This window comes from Neltuma alba, unplaced genomic scaffold (assembly GCF_004799145.2).
Source record: "Neltuma alba isolate B1F8T4 unplaced genomic scaffold, ASM479914v2 tig00006420_pilon, whole genome shotgun sequence".
NCBI classification, from domain to species: Eukaryota; Viridiplantae; Streptophyta; class Magnoliopsida; order Fabales; family Fabaceae; genus Neltuma; species Neltuma alba.
The window spans coordinates 11,491-37,420 of NW_021634460.1; the positions used below are offsets into that span (position 1 = coordinate 11,491).

Below are 25,930 nucleotides of genomic sequence, written 5' to 3' on the forward strand. Positions count from 1 at the left end.
CTTTAGAATAAATGAGAAAAAAGATAAAAAAAAAAGAATATATGAGAACAACAAAAAAGAAAGAATAAATAATTATTAAATGTTTAAACAAATTTCAAATTAAAATTTATAAAATGAATCACACTTCTCTCTAAATTTAAAGTTTATAAATATGACAACATCTATTACTAATTAATTGCCCAGTATTCCCCAACATTAAATTTGACTTTGTAAACAATATACACAGTACATAGATTATATCATATACTAATATATAATACAGTTGTTGCAGTCTTCCCTACAAATTCTATCCATTTGTGTTGCAATTTCCCAAGAATCTAAAAAAACTCAAATGATGTTGTCCACTTCAAGAGAAAAAGAGCAAGGATTATTAAAAAATGTGAGGATATGCGCATCCCATAAGATTATATTCTCTTAACTTCCAATTTTTTCCTTGCAAGTCCGTTACCGTCCTTAGTGTGGCTTCTCTGCACCTATAAATTCACCATAATCACTCTCTCGCCATTACAAAGAAGCTCATATATAGCCATAGCAAGCACTTTGGGACAGAATAGAGGCCACGAGTTTCTCATTTATATCAAACATGTCAGTTAGATAACTAAATCTTTAGTCTTTCTATTTTGCTCTTTTTGCATGTCTATATGAAGCTTTTGTAAAACACAGACACACACGTTTTCTTCTCGGTTCATCAGTTTGATCGAAAGTTCATTTGCGTGACTACATAAAGTCATTTTCACCATTTGTGAAGATAGCTTATATATCGTATAAATGAAAATTAGAACGTATCAATTTGCAGTACATGTGGCTTACCTCAATCGGCTTATCGGGGTATAGCTTGATGTTCATCTGGCTAGTGTTCAGTTCACTGACTCAACTTTTGTCTCGTCTTGGTTTCCAGATGGTGGAGATTTGCGTGCACATGGACTGTGCAGGTTGCGAGACCGAGATTAAGAAAGCTCTTCAAAAGTTACCTGGTATAATAAACATACATAAACTTTGCAAAGAATAATGATTTTAATGAGAGTGCGTACTTAATATCTGTGAATAATGTATCAGGAGTCGACGATGTTGATGTAGACATGGGCATGCAGAAGGTAACAGTGATGGGTTGGGCAGACCAAAACAAGATTTTGAGGACAGTGAGGAAGATGGGTAAAAGGGCAGAGTTATGGTCATACCCATATAACCCTGAGTACCATGGTTTTATTCGCCAATACAGCAACAGCATCATTAGCGGTAACTATGAGACCAGTTATAATTATGAGAGCAAATTTTATAATCCTCTTACCTCGTCCTCTGCGATGCCTACTGCTAATAGCAAGGCTTCCTCGTACAACTACTACAATCATGGCTATAACAATGGTGATGACTTTGGCTACTACCAACAGTCCATTGGTTCCTCCATTGTCAATGACAAAGCTGTCACCTTGTTCAATGACGATAATCCTCATGCTTGTTCTATTATGTGAACCCCCCACCAGAAAGAAATATGATCTACATTCACACTTTTATTTTTCCCTTTGTGTTTGGTCCATTTTTTGGGACCATCTAGCTAGGAATATGGATCATGGAGTGGTGTGTCTGTGATTTTATCTCCTATCTGAGCATACACATATTAGGTCAAATGACACAAAGCTCCCCCATATGTAAGACACGAGCAGTCACCGTAAATACAATATGGGAAGCTATGGCTTCTTGGAACTATAAACCTTTCCATCTAAATCTAATGTTGTCCGCCACTAAGAAAACGCTGGTCTTGTGCTAATTTTTTTTTTTTGGTTACCTAGAGTATTTTTCCACCCAAACGGTGGGAGACTAATCTCTCAAGGTACGGTCAGACGTCATAGCTGGGACCCCTCCCAACAGTATTTGTTCTATACACACTGTCCCAAAGATCAAACCCAGGACATGATGTTTAAGGTGCCTAGGTCCCTTCCACTTGGACCAACACTAGTTGGTGTCTTGTGCTAATTTCGGAGCATCAAGCTTCAGTGTAATGTCTTCAAGCCCAAAGCCATCAAAATAATTATGCTCGCATTGGACCTTAATCGGTCTTACATGATGGGTTGAGCCACCTAGCTCTTTTTCTTTTTTTTTTACAATAAACTGGATACCATCCAAACAAACTACAACAACTCTACAAACCTAAATACACTAAATAAAACAGAACAACCAAAACATCTTGTGTCATCCTCCATTTCCTTGTAGTACACAAGAAGGGGGTTGTTCAAAGACTTTGTAGCCTCCTGCCATTCCATGAGTAGCTCGTGCTAGGTGATCTGCGTTATATAGCTCTTTACGATCGGTATGGCTTATTAGGACTTGTCAATCCCTGCAAAGCAGCATCCGGGCTTCCTCAATTACATCTAGATACAGGTGATTCTGATCGCAACCTCTGATAGTCAAACTGAGCACCTCCATACAATCTAATAGAAGATGAACTTTCCTAAATCCCTTGGTCCAACTTAGGTATAGACCCTGTGTTATACCAATAAGCTCCACAATAGTAGGTGGGACTTTGGACAATTTATAGCTAAATCCCACTATCTAGTTCATATCTCTATCTTTGATCACTCCTCCACAACCACTATTACTATTATTGAGGACGGAACCATCTACCTTGACAACCATAAAGTCTTCAGGTGTACTCTGATACGTTAGGCCCTCCAAATATCTGTTGTTAAGTTTTGCACACTTTCTGTTGAGATCAAAGTCTGAGTAGGCCCTAAAGAAACTTGTTTGGGCGTTGTTGTGCTCATAGTTTGTTTCTTCTCCAAATAGCTTCTTGCATCTTGATGTCCATATATCCCAACAGATACAACCAAACAGATTATTCTATCGAACTTTGCGAGTAAGCTCCATTCCAGCTTCTTTTTGTGGATTCCGCTTTAGCCATTATGTACCCTGCAAAGAAAAGAAGTCCTCTCATATGGAAGGTAGGAGCACTGATTGCCATCTTTCTCTTGCATTCTTACAGTTTCAAAGTAGGTGCATTGCATCTTCACCTTCTTCACAACCAAATGGGCAAGTTGTTGAGTCCCTAATTCCTCTTTTACCACCTGGCTCCTTAATCAAGTGGGAACCACCTTTATAACATCTTGAAATAAAAAAACCCGTTTTTTTTTAAAACAATTATTTTGGAAATTCTTCCTCTCCCTCGTAAAGCTTTTATTTTCTGGCAATGCTCTTAGGATTAAGATGAGGAAAATATTTTTAGACCCGGGGGAAGGTTTTATTTTGGCTCATTTGTTTAGTGATTTACTGTTACGTAATTAAGAGCCTGTAAAGCCTTACCCTGTTGTCAAAAAAATGCAAACACATCGTGTCGAATTTTTTATAACATGTTACGTTTTTTCATCTTTCCTATATGCATGTAAATATGTCAATAACCTGAAATCCATTCTGACTTTTAATATAAAAATTAATTGATTAATTTAAATAAATTAATAAAAGTGTTATCTTTCTTAAAATATTTTTATTAATTAAAGTATAGTAACTAAAACTATTATTATTATAAGAATTATTTTTTTAAAAAAATAAATATAAAAAATAAAATAAATTGAGACCAACATAAAATTTAACAAGCAAGTATCAGAACTAGTATTACTTAAAAAAAAAAAAAAAGGTAAAAAAGGGGATTGCATGCGGAGGTATGTAAAAATCAAGTGTCATGGTCAGTTCATGAATGTCAAGGCATCCCAGAAAATGTCTTGGGAGCTTTCAGGCCTGATGTCAAGGTTATATTGAGCGCATCCATGATTTCTGGCTCATCCCCTGCTCAAGTTGGCGTTTGGACGAGACTGAAACTCGGGGCGTCATTTTCCACACCCACAATAAACAAGTGTGAAAATGAGTAGACTTCTTCCTGTTGGTTGTACGGGGCTCCGACAACGAGGACGATCACAATTCACAAGACTGAAAGTTACGCGAATGGCTCGTGATGCGCGTGTTTTATTGAAGATATCGATGGCGATACCTAACAAGTTCAAGAAGTTGAAGGCGGGTGACCCACTGTTCATTTTGTCCAGTCCTTCCGATACTCAAAGCGACTCGGAGCATTGTTTCTTGGCCACAGCCTCTCGTTTTCCCTCCACCTCCATTGCTATCACACCAGGTACGCCATCCCCAGGTCTAAGTCGTCGTCTTCTCAGAATCACTCTTCTCTATTTTCCAACTATCTTGTCATTTGCGTGATGTAGCAATCTTCTTCTAAAAAGACAAAAGAGACGGAAAAAAAAAAAAAAAGAATCTGCCGATAACTGTATCTGAACCACTCAACCTGCAGGGTGAGGAGACTTATAGATTTCCGGTCAGCTGTCGGTGAACGAGCAGGTAATGGCGGCATCTTCTACGCAGATTTTGCTTTTAAAATTGAGAGAGAGGGAGAGAATTATAACTCTTAAGGGTCGTTTCCTCTCGGTGTTGCTCTTTCTGGAACCATCTCTCTGCGTGTACAGGGGTTTAGTTTTGGTTAAGTGTTAGTAGACACAGGAGAACTGTTTGTTTATGCATATTTTAATATGGCAACAGTTCCTTTAGTTCACGCTTGGCGGGGAAGCTATTGGATAATTGATAATACAAAGAATATCTCGCAAGGTCCAATCGAGGCGTCTTCTCGCGCGTCATCATCGTTTTTGCTGCGTTGTTCTACATCCTCCACCTCCGGCTCGGGATTGAGTTTCGCTTCTAGTAATTATCCCCTGTTATTTTGGTTCTCAGCTCTTACCTCCCAAGCTTCACTTACTTCACCGTATTTATTAATTGCGTAGATTGCCCATTTCTATAATCTGGACTTGACTGGTTTTTACTCTCGGCCTCCCTTTTCCCCTCTTTTTAATTTGGATTTTGTGCATTCTTTTAATTCGAAGAGCTTTGCTTTTGCCCTTTTCCGATTCTTTATGCGCCATTTTTCTGACAGCAGTTCCCTGTCGGGACTTGAAGTCTAATTGACGTGTCCTTTCATTTTTGTCCATTGGTCGGTCGTGGTATTTGGGTAGCTCATGCGTAGTTTTGGACTATTTACTTTGCCGCTATCAACTGCTGAATGTTGATTCAGAAAATTTCTATTGCTTTTCGAGAATCTCTGATTCAGCCAAAATTAAGACCCTTCGTGCTGTCCCGAAAGGAGAAAGAAAAAAGCCACCCTTTACGTGACAATGATCTCTCTCTGACACATCTACAGCTCTCCGTCTAGGCGTCTACTGTCAGTATCCGGGATCCACCATGGATGTCATAGCAATTTCATCTGTACGATTGCTATTTGCTAAGAGCCGAAAACTTGTCTTGGAGGATCGTTACCGAGGACCATGGTTTTATTACATTTACCTTATTGTAAAATAATCAGTTTGCATCAATATTACCTTTTTTACCGACCTTACTGAATCCCCGTCGAATTATTTGATTGAAAGAATATGATTCAAAGCATATGGATATTAAATTTAAAGAAATGCTGGTAAAATCCTGATTTATATATATATATATATATATATATATATTTGGGTGACTGATTGAGTTATTTGAAGAATGAACAGCTTACAATCATACATATGAAACCTTTTAAGTTTTACTATTGTAACTAGTTGTCGGTTTTGGCCTCATGGGGACAGCGACTGTGGCAGAGACTTCAAGATGCAAACTGGATGCTAGTCTTTATTTTTTAATATCCATGTGGCATCTGATGTTCCTGGAGATAAGAAATATGATTTCCATTATGACACGCATCAAGAAAAATGAGAAAGGAGGCGGTTAATGAGAACTCAAGTGTAATTCTGGACTTATTTTAGATTCATTTAGAAGAATAAGGAGTGGGTTTTGCTCAGTTCAAAAACATTGTAATTCATGTCGGTAATACAAACAATTGGGCAAGAGTTTGCTGGTATATCACGTGATACTGATCTAGAACTTTAGATATGGTGCAATGGCGCAACGCAATTTTCTTCCTCATCATGACTGATAAAGAGATGCAATTCTGTCTGCCTAAAATTGTCAAATTACTTGTATACCCATGGCTGTGATTATGATCTCCATGATCATGTAGGACAGTGGTTTATGCATATTTGGTGTGGCGTTTTGTGTGTTGAATTTTAGATATATCCTCCATGGCTTTCTTCTCCCAACCCTCTCCTTTTAAATTATTATTTCCAGTGAAAATAACATAATAATATTCGTTTCAAATATTAATAAAATATTCTTGCTTTCCAAAATTTCCCACTTGTTTACGTTAAGGCTGGCAGATAAACTTATGCAGGTGAAAACAGTGGACAGAGATACCAAGGTATTATAGCTAAAGCCATGGATACTACTGCTACTGCGGAAGGACAGTCTATAGCTAGAAGTACTAGGAATTTAGATAATGGCCCGGATCATCTCCTCATTCTTGTTCATGGTATCATGGCTAGGTACATTTATCTTTTTTCAAATGTTGCTTGCGCAATTCTGTGTTCAAGTTTGAGTACAAGTGTGTTGTAAAGCTCATCTGGTTAATGCTTTTATTTCACATTCTTCATTTGAAGCTATTCCTTTCTTTGTTTTTTTTTTTTTCCAGTGTAAAAGTGTAGAATGAGTATTTTCAACAATTTTCAAGGTTTTTTCATTCTTTTGGCTGTTGCTCTTAAGTTTTGTCCGTATGACTTATTTCTTAACTAATGCAGCCCAAGTGACTGGACATATGCAGAAGCAGAGCTGAAAAGGCGTCTTGGAAAAAGTTTCCTAGTTTATGGTATCTAGTGTTCATATCTATTTTACTTGTGTTAAACGCATTATCTTTGTTTAGACTAAACCGATACTTTTTAAGAGACACCTAATTGTATGAAGTCTTATTATATTGCAAAATGACCTAAGCTCTCATTTAAAGGTGGTGGGAAGTGTGTGTATCCCATGCTCAAAGATTATGAAACCACTGAGAACTTCAAAATGGTTTTGTGATCGATTGGAGCGAACAAAATGGGATATTTTAATCTAGTGAAACTATATCTACTTTGATTTAGCTGAACACTGCCGAGATTGGGTTGGCTAGCAAAACCATATTCTCACTCGTTGATCATTTTTCTTTTTATAATGTGAGAGTCTTTGTGTATCAGTTGAACAGTAGTTAGCCTATTATCGAAGCGGTGATGATAATTGACCTGCAATGTGTATAAATGATATTTCTTGAGAAGAACAATTGTTGAGTGCTTCAATTCATGGGTCTAAAATAAATATTAAGTGGACGTCCTTTTGCTTATTTGATGTCTGCAGCGAGTTCTTGTAACACTTACTCTAAGACATTAGTTGGGATTGATGAAGCTGGAAAGCAGTTGGCTGATGAAGTGAGTCCTGAAATATATGCAAACTAATGTATCTAGATTAAGGACCTCCAATTTTGGTTCTGATAAATTGAAGTTTGTTTTCACTGCTTCAGGTTGTATGGTTATTTTATTATTATTTCAGGTCATGCAAATTGTAGGGAAGACAAAGAGCTTAAAAAAGATATCCTTTCTAGCCCATTCTCTGGGTGGCCTATTTGCTAGAAGTGCAATTGCTGTTCTCTATTCATCTTATACCAGTAATGCCAACAAACCTAGCAAAAACTGCGTAGTAGAAAATTCACAGAGAACAAGCTCGTCTACTGGAGGGGTGATTGCTGGATTAGAGCCAATCAATTTTATTACCCTAGCAACTCCCCATCTTGGTGTGAGGGGGAAAAAGCAGGTTTGTTCTGGACAACATAACTTAAGGTGATACTTTGGTTAGCATACAAAAGTGTTTCATTTGAATCATGCTATTGAACTACAGTTGGTTTGTCTGTTGTCATTTGTTTATACTCATCAGCATCTTTTCTCTGATGCTTTAACCACACACTGCTTTTGTACCTCCAAATTCTAATATCTTTAAGAAAAATTAATCAATGCATGATACTTACATTTTGGCGGATGAGTTATGCTTCTTCACTTAGAAGCGCCGGTATGTTGCTAGTGCTCAAGGATTTGTCTTCCTTCCAAATGCTTCAAGGGCATTCGAAATTTTTACCTTTATATCTTCTACTTTATCATGAGGAAAATATGCACGTCACAAGCATTTTCACTGATTGCGTGCATATTTTTCAGCTTCCATTTCTATTTGGCGTGTCTATCCTTGAAAAGCTTGCTCCACCTCTGGCTCCTCTATTATTTGGACAGACTGGTAGTCAGTTGTTCCTCACTGATGGTAAACCGAACAAACCACCCCTTCTATTGAGAATGGCTTCTGATTGTGAGAATGAAAAGTTCATGTAAGTCAAGAAAACCCTGTACTAACTATAGATTCTTATGTCTCAGACTCAGACTCTCAAGCCAGTGCTTATATGATTCATTTTTCTGTAGATCTGCGCTAGGAGCATTTAGATGTCGTGTGGCATATGCTAATGTTTCATATGATCGTATCCTCTTGAATCTCACATTTTATATCCTTATTCACCTTCCATCATGGTAATTTCTTTGACTTTATATAGATATGGTTGGGTGGCGTACTTCCTCAATAAGGAGGGAAACTGAGATTGGAAAGGTGAATGCAACAATCACTCTTTTGGATTTGTTTTTCCTTTAGTTTTTTTTCTTATGGCTATTGTCTCTGATGGACGACCTTCACTTCCACATAAACTATTTGCATTAAAAAAAGGGAAAACCATATTGGAGGTACCTATACTTTCTCTCAATTTTTAATTTGGTACCTATGTGTTTTTTTCCCTTTAATTAAACATTTAATTTTATCTTTTTAGCAACATTAGCTCTTATAACTTTGTTCTATTGATATTTTTAGTCTCTACATAAGGATTAATGATGTTTATAGAGTAAAATTAAAGATTTAGTTAAGAACAAAAAACACATAGGAACCAAATTGAAAATTGAGAGAAAGTATAAGTACCTCCAATATGGTTTTCCCTTAAAAAAATTAAACAGATGGTAGGATTCTCAGTGTTATTCTTAATCTCAAAAGTTGGAACCAGTCTCTCTAAGCTTTAAATTAGTTTGGGCTTCTTTTTTTTTTTTTCGGGTTTACGTCAAATTAGTTTGTAGGTTTAAATCAAGCACGTATTTTATTGAGTATGAATATAGTGGAACGATCACGTTTCATGAAAGGCCCAAAATGGAGGTCCATACTCCATAGTACCGTACTCCATGGAGACTACATATCAACGTGAGAAACATAATTATGACAAACGAAGTAAAGTACATAACAATAGAACGTTCACAACACACTTTAAGTGGGGCATTATTAATGTGTGAATACAACATCTGACAGAATGAAGGCCCCGCCACACATGACTATAATGCATTCACTTTCACTCCTGTTAGTGGGCTTTTTTACTCTTACTCGAGAACTTTACTGGTCTGACTGTTGACTGGGGCCTTGGCATTTAAAATGGTCAAGACGCTTTTATTATTTCAACTCTGCTGGTCAGTTCATTAGTATCCTATCTAATTCGTTGGCCGAAAAAAGCAAAAGGCCATCCTGTCCTCTAGCTTCTCTCTGTCTTCCACTATAGAGGCAAAACTTTGTTGGCAGAAGATTAACTCCTGGATCAAAAACTGAATGATATGGTAGTTACCCATGCATGAGTAGATCTATCCATGGCGTCGCCAGGGGAAAAAAAATCCTTTAAAAGGGGCTATTAGGTCATGGATGGTATTTGTGGTTACTCCTAGGTGCTGGCTGTTTGGAGGGATTTTGTATTTCAAACAAGAAAGAGAAATTAATGGATGAAGTAGGAAAAAGAATGTGACTTGGAAAGTGTCAAGAATGTCTAATCTGTATGTTTCATTGGCAGCCTCCTAACCAATCAATTGACGGATACGAGCATATTGTAAATGTCGAAGATTGCCCGCCAGTTCCCTCAGATGGCCCCAATTTTGCCCCCGAGGCAGCAAAAGCAAAGGAGGCAACTCAAAATGCACCAACTATACAGAATGCTATTGAATATTACGAAATTATGGAAGGTAATTGGTATTCCTAACAACTAAATTACAGACCAGGAAAGTTCCAGTGGGGTAACTAATCTCTATATGATTAAAACTGACTTGTGTTCTATTGACAGAGGAGATGGTACGCGGATTACAGCGGCTGGGATGGAAAAAAGTCGATGTCAACTTCCACTCAGCAATCTGGCCTTTCTTTGCCCATAACTATATTCATGTATTGGATCAATACTTGAAAAAGATATATAAGCATCTTAAGTGCGTTTTCCTTCTGTGGTGTTGGTTTTCTCTGGGGTTCTTAACTTGGGATTTCTGCGATGATTTCAGGTGAAAGATGAGAGGCTTCACAGCGCTGGTATAGGTGTAATTGCTCATGTTGCTGACAGCATGAGGCAGGAAGAAACATCTTCTTTAGCTGGAGATGTGATCAATTCTGAGCGCTAGCTTGTAACCAGTGAATGTAAAATTACAATTCAGAAGAATACTTCATATCAGTATTCTATTTTAAGGTTCATCAATATCCTTACAACAATACTTTATATCAAGTTCGGCTCAGAAGAATCGTTGGGGGCTTGGGGCAAGTTTAAAGTAGCATTTACATGTACGTAATAAAAATTTTGCAACTTCAATAGAGAGATACGTTGTCTTTTAGCTTTTTGTATATTTCGAATAACCAGCCTAATGTTGACCAATCATTAATTTTGGTTAAAGTGAATTTAGAGTCTTTGGGGTTGAAAAAATTAAAATAAAAACTTAATAATAAAGAAAAGAGAGGAAAGGGCTGGGGCCTGGGGGTAGGACGCGAGAAAGGATCATTGCGAAAAATGACTCATAAAAATATATAGGGAAAACTAATTTAAAAGTCCTTATAGTTTACATTAGTTTTGAATCAAGTCCTCAAGCTTTTTTTCTTTTTTATTAGATCCTTTACCTTTCTACTGTTAAAATCGTTAGCCCTTACTGTTAAGTGATTTTTTTTTAACCAGAAACTGTTAAGCAAAAATAAACACTGTTATCTCATCTCCTCACGCAACGTTCTCCCTTTCTCATCATCCTTCACATCTTGTCCTCTCCTTGAAATTTCTCCAATGCCGCAAGATTTCCTAAGAAATAGATTGTCAATCAATTGACCCATAAGATTCAGCATACATGCGACGAACTCCTCAGCGGAGCAAATAAATCGAATGTTCTACTAAAAAAAATCGAATGCATCTACCAATTAAAATTGCATCGAAGGAAAAAAGTTCATAGGATTTTCAAGAGCGAGAGGAGCATTCGATTTAACTCTTGAATCAAGAAAAACTCTTAGAAAAAAGAGAACCAGTCTTTAATTAGTAATAAGGTGGAGGACAGTGATAATAACACCTGAGAAAAAAATGGGAACAGAATCAAAGGGAGTGATTGAAGGAGCAAGAAACAAAGGGAGTGGAGAAGATAATAGAGAGATGGCTGTTAAGAAGCCTGGGGAACAGAGTAGGAGCTGTGCTATGACCCTTCTAAAGTCATTTAGCAATAGCGTGGGGGAGCAAAATAACGCGGCAAAGTGATGATCTGGAGAAGCAAGACTACACGATCAGAGCAGTGGAGGAATGATAAAGGCCCTGGGTTCCTACAAGACAAATATATCAGATGAATAAGTGGAATAGGAGGTTTTCAGAAGTTTGATGAATGATTTTGTGCTTGGACTCGCATCGTCAGAGCCATGAGCCTTCTTCCTTCCTAGGAGACAGGACTTGGTCAAAAAGGTAAGGAGGGACGGTGAGGTCAGGACTCAGGAGAACACAGTAAGGAAGGAGATGTAACGAAATTTTTAACGGTGTTTGTTCACATTTAACGGTAAGGAGTACTGGTATTAATATTAGAAAGTTAAAGGATCTAATAAAAAGGAAAAAAAGTTTAAGGACCTGATTCAAAATTGATGCAAACTAAAAGGACCTCCAAATTAATTTTCCCAAATATATATTAATGATTTAAATTTGAGGCTATTTTCTATCACTTTGGTGACCAAAATAAATATTTTCAGTCATCATATTAAGTAAACATAATTTCTCACCAAAAAAAGAAAAGGAAAAATAATGATAATCAGACACAATGCCAGCTCAATCCCAATCATATTTCTTCGTTCAATCCCAATCTCTGCACCAGAACTTGACGGGACTTCCATAGTTACGCTCTGACACGTGGACACTGCCTCTCAACTTCATTGATCACTCTCCCAACCGCGAGTGGGCATCATCTTCGGCCTGTCTCCATGTCCCACGGTCTCCGATATCGCAGCCCGTCATTCACCAACCGCGACCGCCTTGTAACTTTCCATTGCGCCAAATTGCTACTACTATAAACAGAGTAAGGTAGCAAAAGGCGTCATATCTAGAGAGAGAAAGTTCAGACCAGACTGCGAGGAAGAAGAGAGAAGGTAGCAGATCGGCTATGGCGTCGACTAAGGAACGTGAAAACTTTGTCTACATCGCCAAGCTTGCTGAGCAAGCTGAGCGCTATGAAGGTCTTTCCCTTACTCTATTCTTCTGAGGTTTCTGTTATTCATTGCTTCAGTAATGAGAGACTCTACTATGTGGGAATTAACGATCTGTGCGAAGATTTTTCCTCACCGGGGAGAAACCGTTCGAAGTTTATTTGTTTTTGTCTGAGCTATTCTTGTCTTTATTTTTGGTGGGATTTGTTTTAGTCTTGTGCAAGTAAAATTGGAGCCGAGTTTGAGAACGATGTAATTACTAATTTTTATTGTTTTTTTGTAGAAATGGTGGATGCCATGAAGAAGGTTGCTAAGCTGAATGTTGAATTAACGGTTGAGGAGCGAAACCTTCTCTCAGTTGGGTATAAGAATGTTGTGGGTGCAAGGAGAGCATCTTGGAGGATTCTGTCTTCGATTGAGCAGAAAGAGGAAGCAAAGGGGAACGATCTGAGTGTGCAACGCATAAAGGAGTATAGACAGAAGGTGGAGTCGGAGTTGTCAAATATCTGCAGCGATATCATGAGTGTTATGGATGAGCATCTTATTCCCTCGTGCGCTGGTGGTGAATCCAGCGTGTTTTTCTACAAAATGTATTTGATTTTGGTTCTAAGTTTTTCTTTTTCCTTTTTCCAGCTTTTTCCCTGGAGAATTTAAATTTCAGAATTTTTACTCTTTGGCATTTTTCCTGTAATGTAGGAAAGGTGACTATTATCGGTATCTGGCAGAGTTTAAGTCTGGTGATGAGAGAAAAGAAGCAGCCGATCAATCCATGAAAGCATATCAGGTCTAATCAAATTCATAAATCTTATATCATCATCTGCTTTGTCTTGTTTTAAATATCTTTAAGTTGGTTCACCGCAAAACCTTGTGATTCATGATGTTTGAACTATGTGTTTGCTTGGCAATTGGCGTGAATCTGGCATCTGAAGCCTGAAAAGAAAAATGCTACTTGATGGTTTTCAGATTTTTCACTAATATCAAGCGACAAATGTTAGTATAGGTTTAGCCAAAGTGGATGCAATCAAGGTATTAATTGACTCCTGCCTTCCCCCCCCCCCCCCAAAAAAAAAAGGTTTATATCTAACAATTTATTCTTGTAGCTCTGGTTAGTTGAGTCAAATATGCTAATAACTATTCCACCATCTTGTCAAGTACTTTAAGTTCTGAACTTTTTGATGATATATGAGCCCGAAATCATCCTTGCTTGGTGAGATACAGAGAGGAAATGGAGAGGAGTGTTTGCTAAATGTTTATCCTTGAGAACTTTATTTGTCCGTTCTTAGTCTATAACTTGCCTTCTAAGCACACTCTAGATGTCAGCTGACGCAGCTTCTCAAACTCTTCTTGTTTCTGTGCTGTTCTTTCTCCCCAATCCATGTATCCCTGACGAAGCACTGCCAACTTTATGGGTTATAAATCTGGTTTTGTCATATGTAATCTTTTCCTTTTTGCAATGCTGAGAGATAATTAGGGTCTTTGAAAAGTCAATGAGTAGTTGTACTGATTTTAGTGATTTGAATTTTAGCTGAGTAGCGAAGACTGCAAGAGTTACAGGTTTTCAATTTTTGTTCCACAGTTCCCCCTAGTTCATGTCAACGGCTGACCCTTGATAATTTACATTTGCAGGCAGCTTCCTCTACAGCTGAGGCTGAGTTACCTCCCACCCATCCCATCAGATTGGGTTTGGCTTTGAATTTCTCTGTCTTTTATTATGAAATTTTGAACTCTCCCGAAAGGTATGCTTAATGTTAAAGTCTTCCTGACAGAATTCATGGATCACTTTTCACTTATGTTCATGTTCTATTTTTAAAAAACTCATGCAACATACTTTTCATTTCAGAGCCTGTCACCTTGCCAAGCAGGCCTTTGATGAAGCAATCTCGGAGTTGGATACTTTGAGTGAGGAGTCTTACAAGGACAGCACATTGATTATGCAACTTCTAAGGGACAATCTCACTTTGTGGACTTCTGATATTCCTGAAGATGGAGGTAATCACAAACTGGAAGTTAATGTTTGCCGTCCACTATGCCACTCTCATTTGTAACTGAAATATATTCTATGCCTTATTCTAATTTCCAATATGTTCTTTTGATTAGAATTATTAGATGACATTTCCATAGACTATAGTTTGTATGGTTGTTTGTGTCTTCTCTCTCTTCATACTGACTCATGGAATATTGTTCATAATTGGCAATGCCTTGTTTGTGGTTGTGTACAATGCTGTGCTGATTACACTTTAGCTTGGATTGCTATTTCTTCCTCTGTGTGTTATTGGTGACGGTGATAAACTATGGAAAAAATAGATCAAGCTATTAGTTCTTTATTTCTGATTAAAAGTATTAAGGCTAACTAAAAAATTTCATTCCATCTATGACCTTCACAAGATCCTTGATCTCTTCGTTGCTTTTGTAACTTTAGCAATTAAGATGAATGCAACTTTTCCAATTTCTTTCATTTAGCTTTGATTTTTTTTCTTTCATCTCCCTCTCATTAATTATTGGTGGAAAAGTGTAACTCTATTTGTCTAAGTTAAATTGCTCTATTTTCTAGTTGATCACTAGGACTTGGTGATTTGTGCTTAATTGGAGTACACTTGTTTTTCATGAACTCTGAAGTGGGTTGTACTAATTGTTTTCTTTTGTGCTTCTGTTAGAGTTAGATGTTCTCTCATTAATAGATTTTGGATTATTCAAGTATGCTTATTTTAGTGTTATTATGCTACTTATATGGGTGTGTTGTTGAGTAATATTTTCCATAGTCCTCTATCTTTTTGTTCTCTCATTTGGTTTAGATACTTCCTAATTTCTTCCTCTTGTTTCTATTCAATATTAAGTTGATATTACGTGTTAATACCCATTTAACTGGTCTGTGGAACCATGTCTGTTACGGTAGAAGTAACCCATTCATCTAGCCGTAAAATCCTATGCTTCCTCTGTTTAGAACTCCCTTGCCTCAATGCCTACGAGTGCTCACTCTTTCGTTCTAAGCACATTGAAAACTTCGATAGGGTAGAAACGCAAGCACTTTGGAAGAGATATAACTTGTTTTCTTAAGCTAGTTGAAGGATGAAGATTCTAAGCTGACATACCTGATAAGGTCCAACTAATATCAATAATATAGAACTAGAAATAATCCAATGTTCTGTTTGGTTTCCACACATATTCCTGCAATTTTGCTATTTACACATGCCACTGTGTCGTGGTATTAAACTTATCTTGGGTGTTACTTTGCTTTTTCCTCTGAGATTTAGTTTTAATTACTTCTGTGTCCTACTGACCCACTTCTAATGCATGTGCTTTGTCTGAGTTATTTGTAAATTGAATCGAGTTCTTAATTTTGTACAGCTGATGAACAAAAGGAGTCTAACCGGACTGGCGGAGGTGAAGATGCCGAGGTAGGTTAAAAACCACTTAGTAGATCTTCTTGGGATAACCATTTTACTAAGGGGGAAAAGGATTTTCTTCGGGCTTATACTTTTACCTTACCAGAGAAATATGCATATATTTATTTTTTGCAGTAAAAAATGACGAGGCCTTTGGCTAGGGTTTTGTGCTGTCTATAAAAGAAGGCTAGTCTATGCAACTCCTGGCGGTTTTTCTTTGCATCTTCTCTCGGAAGTTCACAGTTTACCATTGTTGTGATAGGACCTGGAAGTTTTGTGCTAGAAACTTGCAAATCCTAGGGCTTTATTTCCCCAGTTGACTAAATGGAAAGCATTTCGAAGATTTGCTATAGGAATATCCCATTCTGCACACCTTTTTAGCGTGTATTTGAGACATATGTGAACATAGTTTGGCTATGAGTTGATGGGTGCATTTTTTCCCTTTAGTCAGTCCAAATGGACAATCGTACTGGTTACGGAATTCTCCGGGAAATTTCCTTTGAAATGAGATTATTGGCGACTCATTTGATCAGTTGGCACATCACTAAAATTTTCTTCTCGAAAGCGACCTGTTCATAACTTGTACGAAATTCGAAAATGCCTTTCTTTTTCTTTTCTTTTCTTTTTTCCCCCTCTTTTGCCTGAAGAAAATGCCTTTCAAAAAGTGTGAACTTTGGCATTTATTATTTTTCTGAGATTTCTTGAATTTAAAGATGCAATTCGTGTTGACAATGATGCTGCTGCTGCTGCTTAACAACAATCCCATTCAAAGTTCTTGAAGAGTGTGTGTAAATCCTCCACGGTCACCAAACACACAAGAGTCCCGTGGCCGCAAAGACTTTTCTGGCATTAAGAACTAATAACGTGAAAAGTCGATATGGGCCTTCAAAGATTATTATGAACCTTTGATTAACCAGGGGACGTCCATTCTTCTTGTTAATTCGAATCCGGCGGCATGTTGATAATGATGCTTAACAAGAATCCCATTACCTTTGTCTGTGTGTTCCTCCTTCCTGGCGATCCAATTTTATTATACACTCCTCTGATTTTAGAACGTAGGGATTAAAATACTACTTCCGGTTTTAATTATAAGAGCTAGTTGATTAATTTGAGGAGATTAAAGAAAGAAGTTAAATTAGTTATTTGTCATAAATATGTATTGTTTTTCTTAAAATATCCTTGTTAATCAAGTGTATTGACTAAAATTATTTTTGTTAGAAGAATTATTTTGAAAAAAAAATATAAATATTAGAGATAAAGTAGATTGAAATCTTATATTTAGGATCAAAATAAAAATTAAACGGTCTTATATTAAGAATCGAAAGTAATAATTAATTTATAAAGATTAGCCCCTGTGAATATTTTTTCCCCCAAACTATTCCTATGTTATTGCCCAAGCTCGTACAATTCTTCTAGTCTGTTCAATATATAGGATGACAATGTTCGAACCCGGAATATCCTCCGCCCAATCTATACGATAGCTTTGGTTGGTAGTAGCGCCTGCCGGCGAGGTCAATTGAATTCTCTCGTTAGCTTACTCAAAAGCGATTTCTATAGTTACGGATGAAAAAAATATAAGGCGGCAAGCGCTTATAATTGTCCTGATTTGGTATAACATCACTAGGCGCTAATAGATTATTCTACTGCGAACAGTGATTTGAAAATAATTAATCCAAAAAAAGGAGATCATTTGTGAAATACAGGCGATGGGTGATCGGAAAACAAGGGGAAGAGGAGAACCGCACAAGAATAACGAACAACCAAGATTAGGCGAAGCCATTGAGGTATAAAATGACCGGAATTTGCATAGTTATGGTCAGCCCTCCCTCTGCATCAAAATCCCATCCAAACAAAGAAACAATAAAGGCAAGGAATCACTAAGCGGCAATGGCGAAGTCCGGCGCCATCCTCATCCTTGCCTCTGCCCTTTGCTTGCTCTCCCTATTGAATCTGGCCGAGTGCCACGATCAGTTCTTCGTGGAGGGTTCCGTCTACTGCGACACTTGCCGGACTCAATTCATGACCCGCCTCAGCCGCTTCGTCGCCGGAGCGACGGTGAGGTTGGAATGCAAGGAAGCAGAGAGCGGGAAGGTGACGCTGAGCAAAGAGGCAGTTACAGACGGTTCGGGTGGATACAGTGTGGAGATTGAAGGAGATCGCGAAGACGAATCGTGCGAGGTGGTTCTTGTGAAGAGCAGCGATCCTGAGTGTTCTGAGATTGATGCATCGTCTTTCGGGACTCAGGCGGCTAAGGTCAGCGTCACCCGCAACAACGGCATCGTTTCGCCGGTTCGCTCGGCCAACCCTCTCGGCTTCCTCCGCAACCAACCTCTTCCTGAATGCGGCGCCGTTTTGCAGGAGCTTCACCTTGCCGCCGACCCCCTCAGTGATGACGACCCGCTCGACTGAGATTAATTACCTCCTTGGTTTAATTCAATTATTAATCCCTCTTTCCCCCCCACTAATCACTCCAAGAGGGGGGCTCTAATTCTTCATTCTCATATCTTACTTCATATGTATGGGATTCAAGATCCCGATTATGAACGCAATTAATCTTTGTGCCAATCAACAATCAAAAGGGATTTTCACTTGTGTGAATGAACCTTCATTGAATAACCCAACATCAGTAAATATATATATATTAAAAGTAAAAAAAAAAAAAAGAGTTGATGGTTCTTATTTTTAGGTGCAAAAACATAATTCTCATATTTTAAAATTATTAAATAAATTCCATATACTAGTCTCAAAAGTTCAAAGATGGATAAATAATAGTCAATTGCACATTTGCAATACAATGCGTCATTTCGTTGATCTTTTTATCAGCAGCGGACTTCTGAAGTGGGGACGTGACTTTTGTTTGTTTCTGTTCTAATTACAAAACATCTTTATTCGTTTCTTCCTTTACACACACATGCGTGTGCGTACGAATGAATGTGTATATGAAGTCTGATCATTGTTATTTATTTATCTATTTTAATCTAAAAAATAAAGTGCAAAAAAAAAACCCCACCAAACCATTTTAAAAAAAAAAGGGGGGGTATGTTTTGATATGAATACGAATCCTTCAAAATGAAAACACATCGTGGCGGATAATGCGACAGATTAAATAAAATAAATTGCTTAATTTTGAACCTGTGATATACACGGATCAGGATAATAAATGACAAACAAGAGACAACAAAAGTGTGGACACGAAAACAAAAGTTGGGAAGACCAGAAAGTATAAACTTTTTTTCTTTTTCTTTTTTTCTTCTTGCGTGTGTATCCACAATGCCTTCCATCATGTCACATCCTTTGAAAAGTAGGCATCTTTATCCGATACTCATTTTTAGAAGCAGAAACATTAAAATAGACTCCTAAATTAAAATATCCCTTCCACACCCCCAATCCAAAATTGAACACCTCCCATACCTCATGAGAAGAATAAAACACACACAATAATTTCAACCCATGACTATCAGTAACGTGCCAAGACTTGGAATATCTCTTGGTATACATAGCATTCCTTCGAATTTTTATTATAAGCATCTAGTGTGTTATTTTACATAAATTGATAAAATTAATTATTTACCATTAGTTAGAGAAATTTTATTAATTACTTGAGATGTTTTGTACTCAATTAAAAAAATTAAGGAAAAAATTAAATAAAGTATGTTATATTATAAAATATATGATTAAGTCTCATGATAAGAAAGAGGGAAAATATTATTTACAAGTCTTTGTTTTTTTTTGTGTGTGTTTTTTTTGACTAAGTACAAGTAAAATTTAAACTAGTCTTTGGCTTTAGAAAGTGAAGACGAGATTTCCTAGTTGTATTGAATGGGATGAAATGAAAGCGAGAAAAAAGAGGCCGGCCTCTAGAAACAATGAGAAGGATGTTCACTAGAGGCCTTAATTGTCATAACAAAGACAAAACAAGTTATAATTAAATGTCACCAATTTTAATTTAATTTAATTTAATCTAATCTCAATTTCAAAGTGAGCTTCCTTTGTAATTTCGTTATTTATGCAATTGACCGTTTCCAGATTTTGTGCGCACCTTTAATTTATTCAACACCGTGGCTTTCGTGGATCGCACTCCTGCCACCGCCAACCGCCAACCGCCAACCCCTTCTTCTTTATCTCCTAATTAACTTTACACGTTTAAATATATAATCTCTTGTCCTAATTGTAAAATTTTTATTTATAAACTATAAATAAGATCTTATAATTAACACCGAAAATAATATTTTATATGATCTTAAAATATAAAAATTCATCATCGTCAAAGGTTAAACTTAAACTCTATCTCACTGTTATTCTTTTTTATATAAAAGTACTCATAAATTATTCGCCAATAGAATCCTCAAAATGACAATGGGGTTTTGAATCCATAGCTCTCTTTTAATTAATTGAAACTTAGTTATAATGTTTTTTAAAATAATTATATTATCTCCTCTATATATGTGTGTGTGTGTGTGAAGCAAAGGCTAAATCATGCAAGGAAAAACTTATATCACTATATAATTAATGCGCGAAACCCTTCATTAAGCAATCTGGTGTTTAGTTTTACACGGGTCCATTTTTATATTAGCAACAGGTTTAAACCTGTTTAAGATTATGAGCATGTTTGGTTAAGCGGTGGGATCTCAAATAAACCCGTTTAAATTCAAATAAGTGCTTATGAAGTATGGTTAGGGTGTTTGGATAATTTTTATAGAATCTCAATGAATCGTGATTTTAACCTCTCACCGCACTTTTAGGATAAGCAACAAAAGATAGCTTATGCGTTTGAAAAATCCCGATGAATTTTCAGTAACTAGATTTTCTCCAATCTACCCCTCATTCTAATTCTAATGGTAATTATTTTTAATTTTTTTAAGAAAAACATACAATATGAAACTGTTTTTCTTTTAAATTTTATTTCTTAGTTATAATTTTGATTGAAGATTCAATTTCCTTATCTATGTTACTAAAATTGCTAATCAAATTTTTTTTTAATATTTTCGTTCATCTTTTATTTATATGGGGTCTTTTATTTAATATTTGTACTACACATAAATTTTGTAAGTGATTTTAAATAATAATAATTTTAAAATAAAAATAATATTTAAATATTCATGTCATTTATTAAATTATATTTAATAAAATTTATTATTAAATATAATAATTATAAAAATGTAAACAACTTTATTAACTTCATGTCCTTTTTAGTAATTATACACCCATAAGTGATTTTAATAAATAAAAACCAAACATAATCACAATTCTTAAAATCACTTATAAAAAAAAATATCCAAACAGAAATTACGATTAACCAGTATCACTTATAGCCAGTATCACTTATAAAATTCACGATTATCTAAAATCACAGTTGTTCACCGCTAATCCAAACGGGCACTATAATTACTAGCTATAGATTCACGGTTACGTAACGCCATTAGAGGGAAGAAACATCTGTTCATTGACTTTTTCACCTCATTTTATGGTGGCCTCGTCAATTAATTAAATAATTTATTATTTAATAAGCAACAGGTTTTGGACGTCGTCGTCGATCGTTGCTAAACATCAAGTTGAGCGGCAACGTCAAATTGCTTGTTCTTCCCACAATATTTTTAATTATTTGATAACTTTTCACAGTACTATAAAAAATGCCCAGGCAACTCAATAATTGAACATCATATTCATATAATACTCTGACTTAAAAAAATAAAACAATTATTGTTTCCAAATTCAATCAGGGATCACGCGCAAAAGAATTTTTTTTTTTTAACCCTAATTATAAGGTGCAATGCTAGAGTATCGAAGCATTATATTGTGACTGTGTGGAAAATATATTTACGTAGAATTGTTTAAAAAATATTATCAATATATTTAATTATTGAAATACACCAATATGCATCCATTTATATAATTATATTTTTAATTTTATGCTGATATATATAGAAATTCTTTCTAATCAACATTTTTTTCCTCATGCATCCATAGATACTACCTACCTGCAAACACTACATTTAAATTGCTGTCAAAATGAAAATACCTCATAACATGCCCATCAAATTTGTATGGAGCATTTTTTTTTCAATTTTTTTTAATAATATCATATACAAGAAAGAAAGAAAAACGGAAGGGAGGGAGGGAGGGAGGTTAAAAAGGTTGACCGGCAATGGTGTTCCTCGGCCGTTTTGCTGGCAGAAGGTGCCGGAAACCACTCTGAGCCATCGCGACATGCCACTCCTCCATAATATTCAACCCCTCATCCAAAACAAACTGGCGGTGACCGCCGTCGACAGATTCCTCGTAGCCACAACCCTCGGAGAATCCAGCAGGCCCACGGCAAGGTGGCTTGGCCTTCCTCCTGCCGGCCCCGATGGGCACGTTCCGGAGGGCACCGCCGGCGGTCCAGTACCTCTGGCACCCCTTACAGAAATGCCTCGGCTGATTAACGTTGTAATTGTTGAAGTAACAAAACTTGGTGTCCATGCTGTTACATCTGGGACACGGTATGATCTTGTCCGGCCTCTTCTCCGGCGTCGCCCGATCCTCCTCCACCACCTTCTGATCCCCTTTTCTTCCCCGATGCAACGTGATCGTAGCCCCAAACAGCTTTATCCCCTGATGATTATCTTGGCCGTTCTTCACATCGGCCATTCTGTATTCTACTCACAGAAAAATAAAGAAGAAGAAGAAGAAACTATCCTTTATTATATTACTACTGCTCTTAACGAAGAAGGCTTTTGGTTTTGGGTTGAGGTTGATGAAGGAAGACGACGGAAGTACTCTGTATATATATATATATATAGGAGAAAAAAATAAAGGTGAAAAGCGCAAAACAGTTGGTGCGATCATAAACAGTTTAAGGGGAGGAAAAAAAGGAAAAAGGGGGGAAAAGAAAAGGAGAGAGAGAAAGAGAGAGAGAGAAAAGGGGAAGAAAAGTGAGTGTGAAAGAAAGAAATAATAAAAAGAAGAAATAGTAGGACTAGTATAACGTAGGTGGAGTATAAAGTGACGGATTGGAAAAGGGGGAAAAAAGTGAAAGGGCCTGAAAGTGGGAAGCTTTTTTGTCCACATCAGAAGTCTACGTCAGCATCATGCAGGGTGGGTCCCAATCCAGGTAGATCTCTTGCAAAGGGAATCAAAAGGCCAAAACCAGGGGGTTGTTATTAGTGAAATTCCATCATCAAAATTCAGAAGTTAGATGTGTGATGGGATATTTCTATCCAAAAGCCTAACATTTGGCCAAAAGAAAAATCCAAAAGCCTAACCTATCTTTTTCTTTTCAAATTTGGAAAAAGAAAAAAAAGAAGGTTTGTAGTATATATAAAGCCATTCGTCTGTGGAACATCAATCTTGACATTGGACGTCTCTATTAAATTCACATGCGTGCAGTGCATTCACTTTTGTTCCTATACTACAGTGTTCCTGAATTAAAATGTATTCTTACATTTACTGAATTTAATGTGCCAGCATCTTAATACTTGTATTCACTTTTTATGTAAAGTAAATAAAACTCTATTCACTCATTTGTTATTGCAGTTAAATTTTAAATAAATTTCAACAAAATTTAAGAGAGGTTTGTATTAATCTTAAAAACAGAGAAAAATATTACACGAGGCTAAAGAGAATAATATAATTATTTAGACATATTTATCCCCGTTATTAGTTTTACCAAACTTATATAGATTTTCCTTCTTTTTTTTCCCTAAAGGGTGTGCAGAATTTCTCCGAGTTTTTACGCGTTGACAAAAGTCAACAGCTCTGGCTGAGATGATAAATTTGATATGAATAGCCTCCCACACAAACCCTTTTTCTTTCTCACTCTGTGCTTTTATAAGCCTTAAAGCATGCTTTCAAACTTTGACAACTAATTCTCACATGCCTTGGTATTCCCTCCATCATCCATTTTGCCAGGATCAGAACAAGTCCCCATATGTCTTCCCCAAAAGAAAAAGAACAAGTTCCTATGGTCGAGGCTCGTGACTTTTTGGCAAATTACCTGGAAATAAAGGCATATATTTATATATATTCTTTTGTTTTTTTGGGATTAATTCTAAAGTAAGTTGCTTGTTGGGATAATGGTATTTGGTATTTACTTTTGACACGAAAGGCAACTTTTGCAGGTTCAGATGGATTTGTTGAGAAACTTTTTGCTTCCGGCGGCAACAAAAAATAATAATTAATATGTGAGGTCTTGTGGGTTTGGTTCCCTTTTCCCACGCAACGCTTTTGTTGATGTAACAAATATCTGTTGATATATACGCCATTAATATATTTCTTTACCAAATTAAAAAGGAATCTTTATGCATTCATCGTCATCATTACTTTCATATATTCATAATTAATTATTTGAAAAAGTGAGATCATCTCCAGCTCACTCTTCAACTTCTTAATGGGGACAATGCAACCTCATTTCTTTCTTTCTTTCTTTTTTTTTTGCTTTCTTTAATTATCTTCAAATATTGCACTTTCTATTCCTCCTGCTCCTCAAAGTCTCTCTTTCATTTTAAAAAGCAAAGACTTTTTGGCTAATATATATATATAGACAATTTTTTTAGTGGAGATTTGTCTTTCCATTGTGTTGAATTGTTAATCCTTATACATTCTTCCGATTCTCAATACATGAGCTAGTTAATGAGTTAATTTTGATAATAAATATAAGATTTTAATTCATTTTATAATCATATCTATTATTTTATCCCAAACTAATTTATGCAACTCATAAAACTTACATATAATCTAATATATTACATAAGAATATTTTAGAAAGCTCATGCCAATATTATTATATATAAGTAATTTATTTAATTTTATTAATTTTTTTAAATTAGTTAAACAGTTCTTACGTCAAGAATCGAAGGTTAGAGATAAAGTGGTATGAATACAAAAAAATTTTGCCCACAGAATCTTTTAAAAAAAATCCAACAAAATTAAAATATGATTCCTATCAATCCAGGCTTAAATGAAGACTTCTAGAGATCAAAATATTTTATATAAGAGAAAAATTTATTTTATAATTATTTTATCACCAATTGATACGATATTCATGTTTAATTCAACGAATTAAGCCCAGTTGACAAGAGGGGGGCGGCATGTTGCTTGCTGGTTTATGTTTAGTGGCTATAAACAAATAAATAAATGGAGCAAGAAAAGTCTTCCTTGTCCTTTTATATCATCTTGCTGAGAGATTTCTTTTTTAATAATCATTTAATATTTTATTGACCATTTTAATGAGGTCGTTCCTCAGCTGGTCTAAGCAAGTTGGAAGCTTAGCTATATCAGGCTCTACTTTAGAAAAAGGATTAGGACATCATTAATTAATTAAGAAAGGATTAGGACATAATTAATTAATTAAGAAAGGAAAATTCATACTGATAAGTATGGTTGAACTATCATGATGTTAATTTTTCTTTTAAAAAAATGTTACAATCGGCTTACATTTTTCACGAGGTCTCTCTATCTTTAGAAGCTGTCAAAGTAATAAACTCGTGATGCCTTTTTTTTTTTTGTTAATTATTCTTAGGATCAAAGTTACTGAGAACTTATAAGGAATATGTTATTGAATGAATTTAACCAAAAAAAAAACTATTTTAAATATTTTTTATAGTGATTTTTTTAACTTTTTCGAAAAATACAAAGAATAATTCTTTTTTTAGCTAGAACACAGTAATAAACTTAATGTTTAGAATGTTTATATTTTTTTCTTATGAATTTGGCTTGGCAATGTTCAAATTTGACAGGGTAGTAGTGGATACTGAATTCTCTATAAAATAAAAAGTTTTTTAAATTATAAATTTAGTTTAATTGGAGTTTTTAAACAAAATTTTCCTTTGTGCATTTACATGTGACACGCAGATGCCAATATAATATAATACAATATGTTAAAAGTACAAAAAAAAAAAAGGATAGAAATATGAGAAATACACACACATATATATATATATTCAAAAAAAATTCAAATGTTTGAGTTTGGTTAATAAAATCAATGAGACACTGGGGGTAGATTGGGATGCATAATTAATAATTACTACTATTATTTTAATGTAGATCATAGAGTAGTAGATTAATAGCATTTTCTGGTCAAAAAGATTAATAGCATTTTTAAAGAATTTTTTTTTTAAGGGCAAAACAAAAGAGAAGAAAAGAAGTTATAACAAAAGTAAATA

At 35.8% G+C, this 25,930-nt stretch overlaps 5 protein-coding genes across 10 annotated transcripts; 4 read left to right on the plus strand and 1 right to left on the minus strand.

The window, feature by feature from the left end:
- Window positions 1-898: 898 nt before the first annotated feature.
- Window positions 899-1,469, plus strand: LOC114750372 (heavy metal-associated isoprenylated plant protein 28-like). The gene is made up of 2 exons (XM_028938966.1): window positions 899-974; window positions 1,057-1,469. Exons 1-2 carry the CDS (start codon window positions 899-901, stop codon window positions 1,467-1,469), a joined length of 489 nt encoding a protein of 162 aa, XP_028794799.1.
- A 2,452-nt stretch (window positions 1,470-3,921) lies between these two features.
- On the plus strand, window positions 3,922-10,477 carry LOC114750366 (putative lipase C4A8.10). 6 transcript variants are annotated; one of them, XM_028938961.1, is made up of 13 exons: window positions 4,048-4,114; window positions 4,286-4,332; window positions 4,531-4,689; window positions 6,248-6,398; window positions 6,651-6,718; window positions 7,237-7,307; window positions 7,429-7,689; window positions 8,085-8,248; window positions 8,340-8,395; window positions 8,468-8,520; window positions 9,785-9,953; window positions 10,052-10,149; window positions 10,260-10,477. In XM_028938961.1, exons 4-13 carry the CDS (start codon window positions 6,292-6,294, stop codon window positions 10,374-10,376), a joined length of 1,164 nt encoding a protein of 387 aa, XP_028794794.1. In that variant the 5' UTR covers window positions 4,048-4,114; window positions 4,286-4,332; window positions 4,531-4,689; window positions 6,248-6,291; the 3' UTR covers window positions 10,377-10,477. The 6 variants fall into 6 exon arrangements, with proteins under 6 accessions (XP_028794788.1, XP_028794794.1, XP_028794790.1 ...); XM_028938957.1 differs by lacking the exon at window positions 4,531-4,689; XM_028938955.1 differs by lacking the exons at window positions 4,286-4,332; window positions 4,531-4,689 and having other exon boundaries at window positions 3,922-4,114.
- A 1,798-nt stretch (window positions 10,478-12,275) lies between these two features.
- LOC114750369 (14-3-3-like protein C) lies at window positions 12,276-16,320 on the plus strand. Its single transcript, XM_028938963.1, has 7 exons — window positions 12,276-12,435; window positions 12,689-12,995; window positions 13,102-13,189; window positions 14,032-14,141; window positions 14,246-14,394; window positions 15,751-15,800; window positions 15,924-16,320. The coding sequence occupies exons 1-7, from the start codon at window positions 12,363-12,365 to the stop codon at window positions 15,924-15,926; spliced, it is 780 nt and encodes a 259-aa protein (XP_028794796.1). The 5' UTR covers window positions 12,276-12,362; the 3' UTR covers window positions 15,927-16,320.
- Window positions 16,321-17,382: 1,062 nt separating this feature from the next.
- LOC114750370 (olee1-like protein) lies at window positions 17,383-18,387 on the plus strand. The gene has a single exon (XM_028938964.1). It carries the CDS (start codon window positions 17,676-17,678, stop codon window positions 18,195-18,197), a length of 522 nt encoding a protein of 173 aa, XP_028794797.1. The 5' UTR covers window positions 17,383-17,675; the 3' UTR covers window positions 18,198-18,387.
- A 3,393-nt stretch (window positions 18,388-21,780) lies between these two features.
- On the minus strand, window positions 21,781-22,609 carry LOC114750371 (dof zinc finger protein DOF1.5-like). Its single transcript, XM_028938965.1, has one exon. It carries the CDS (start codon window positions 22,416-22,418, stop codon window positions 21,915-21,917), a length of 504 nt encoding a protein of 167 aa, XP_028794798.1. The 5' UTR covers window positions 22,419-22,609; the 3' UTR covers window positions 21,781-21,914.
- Between the last annotated feature and the right edge of the window lie 3,321 nt (window positions 22,610-25,930).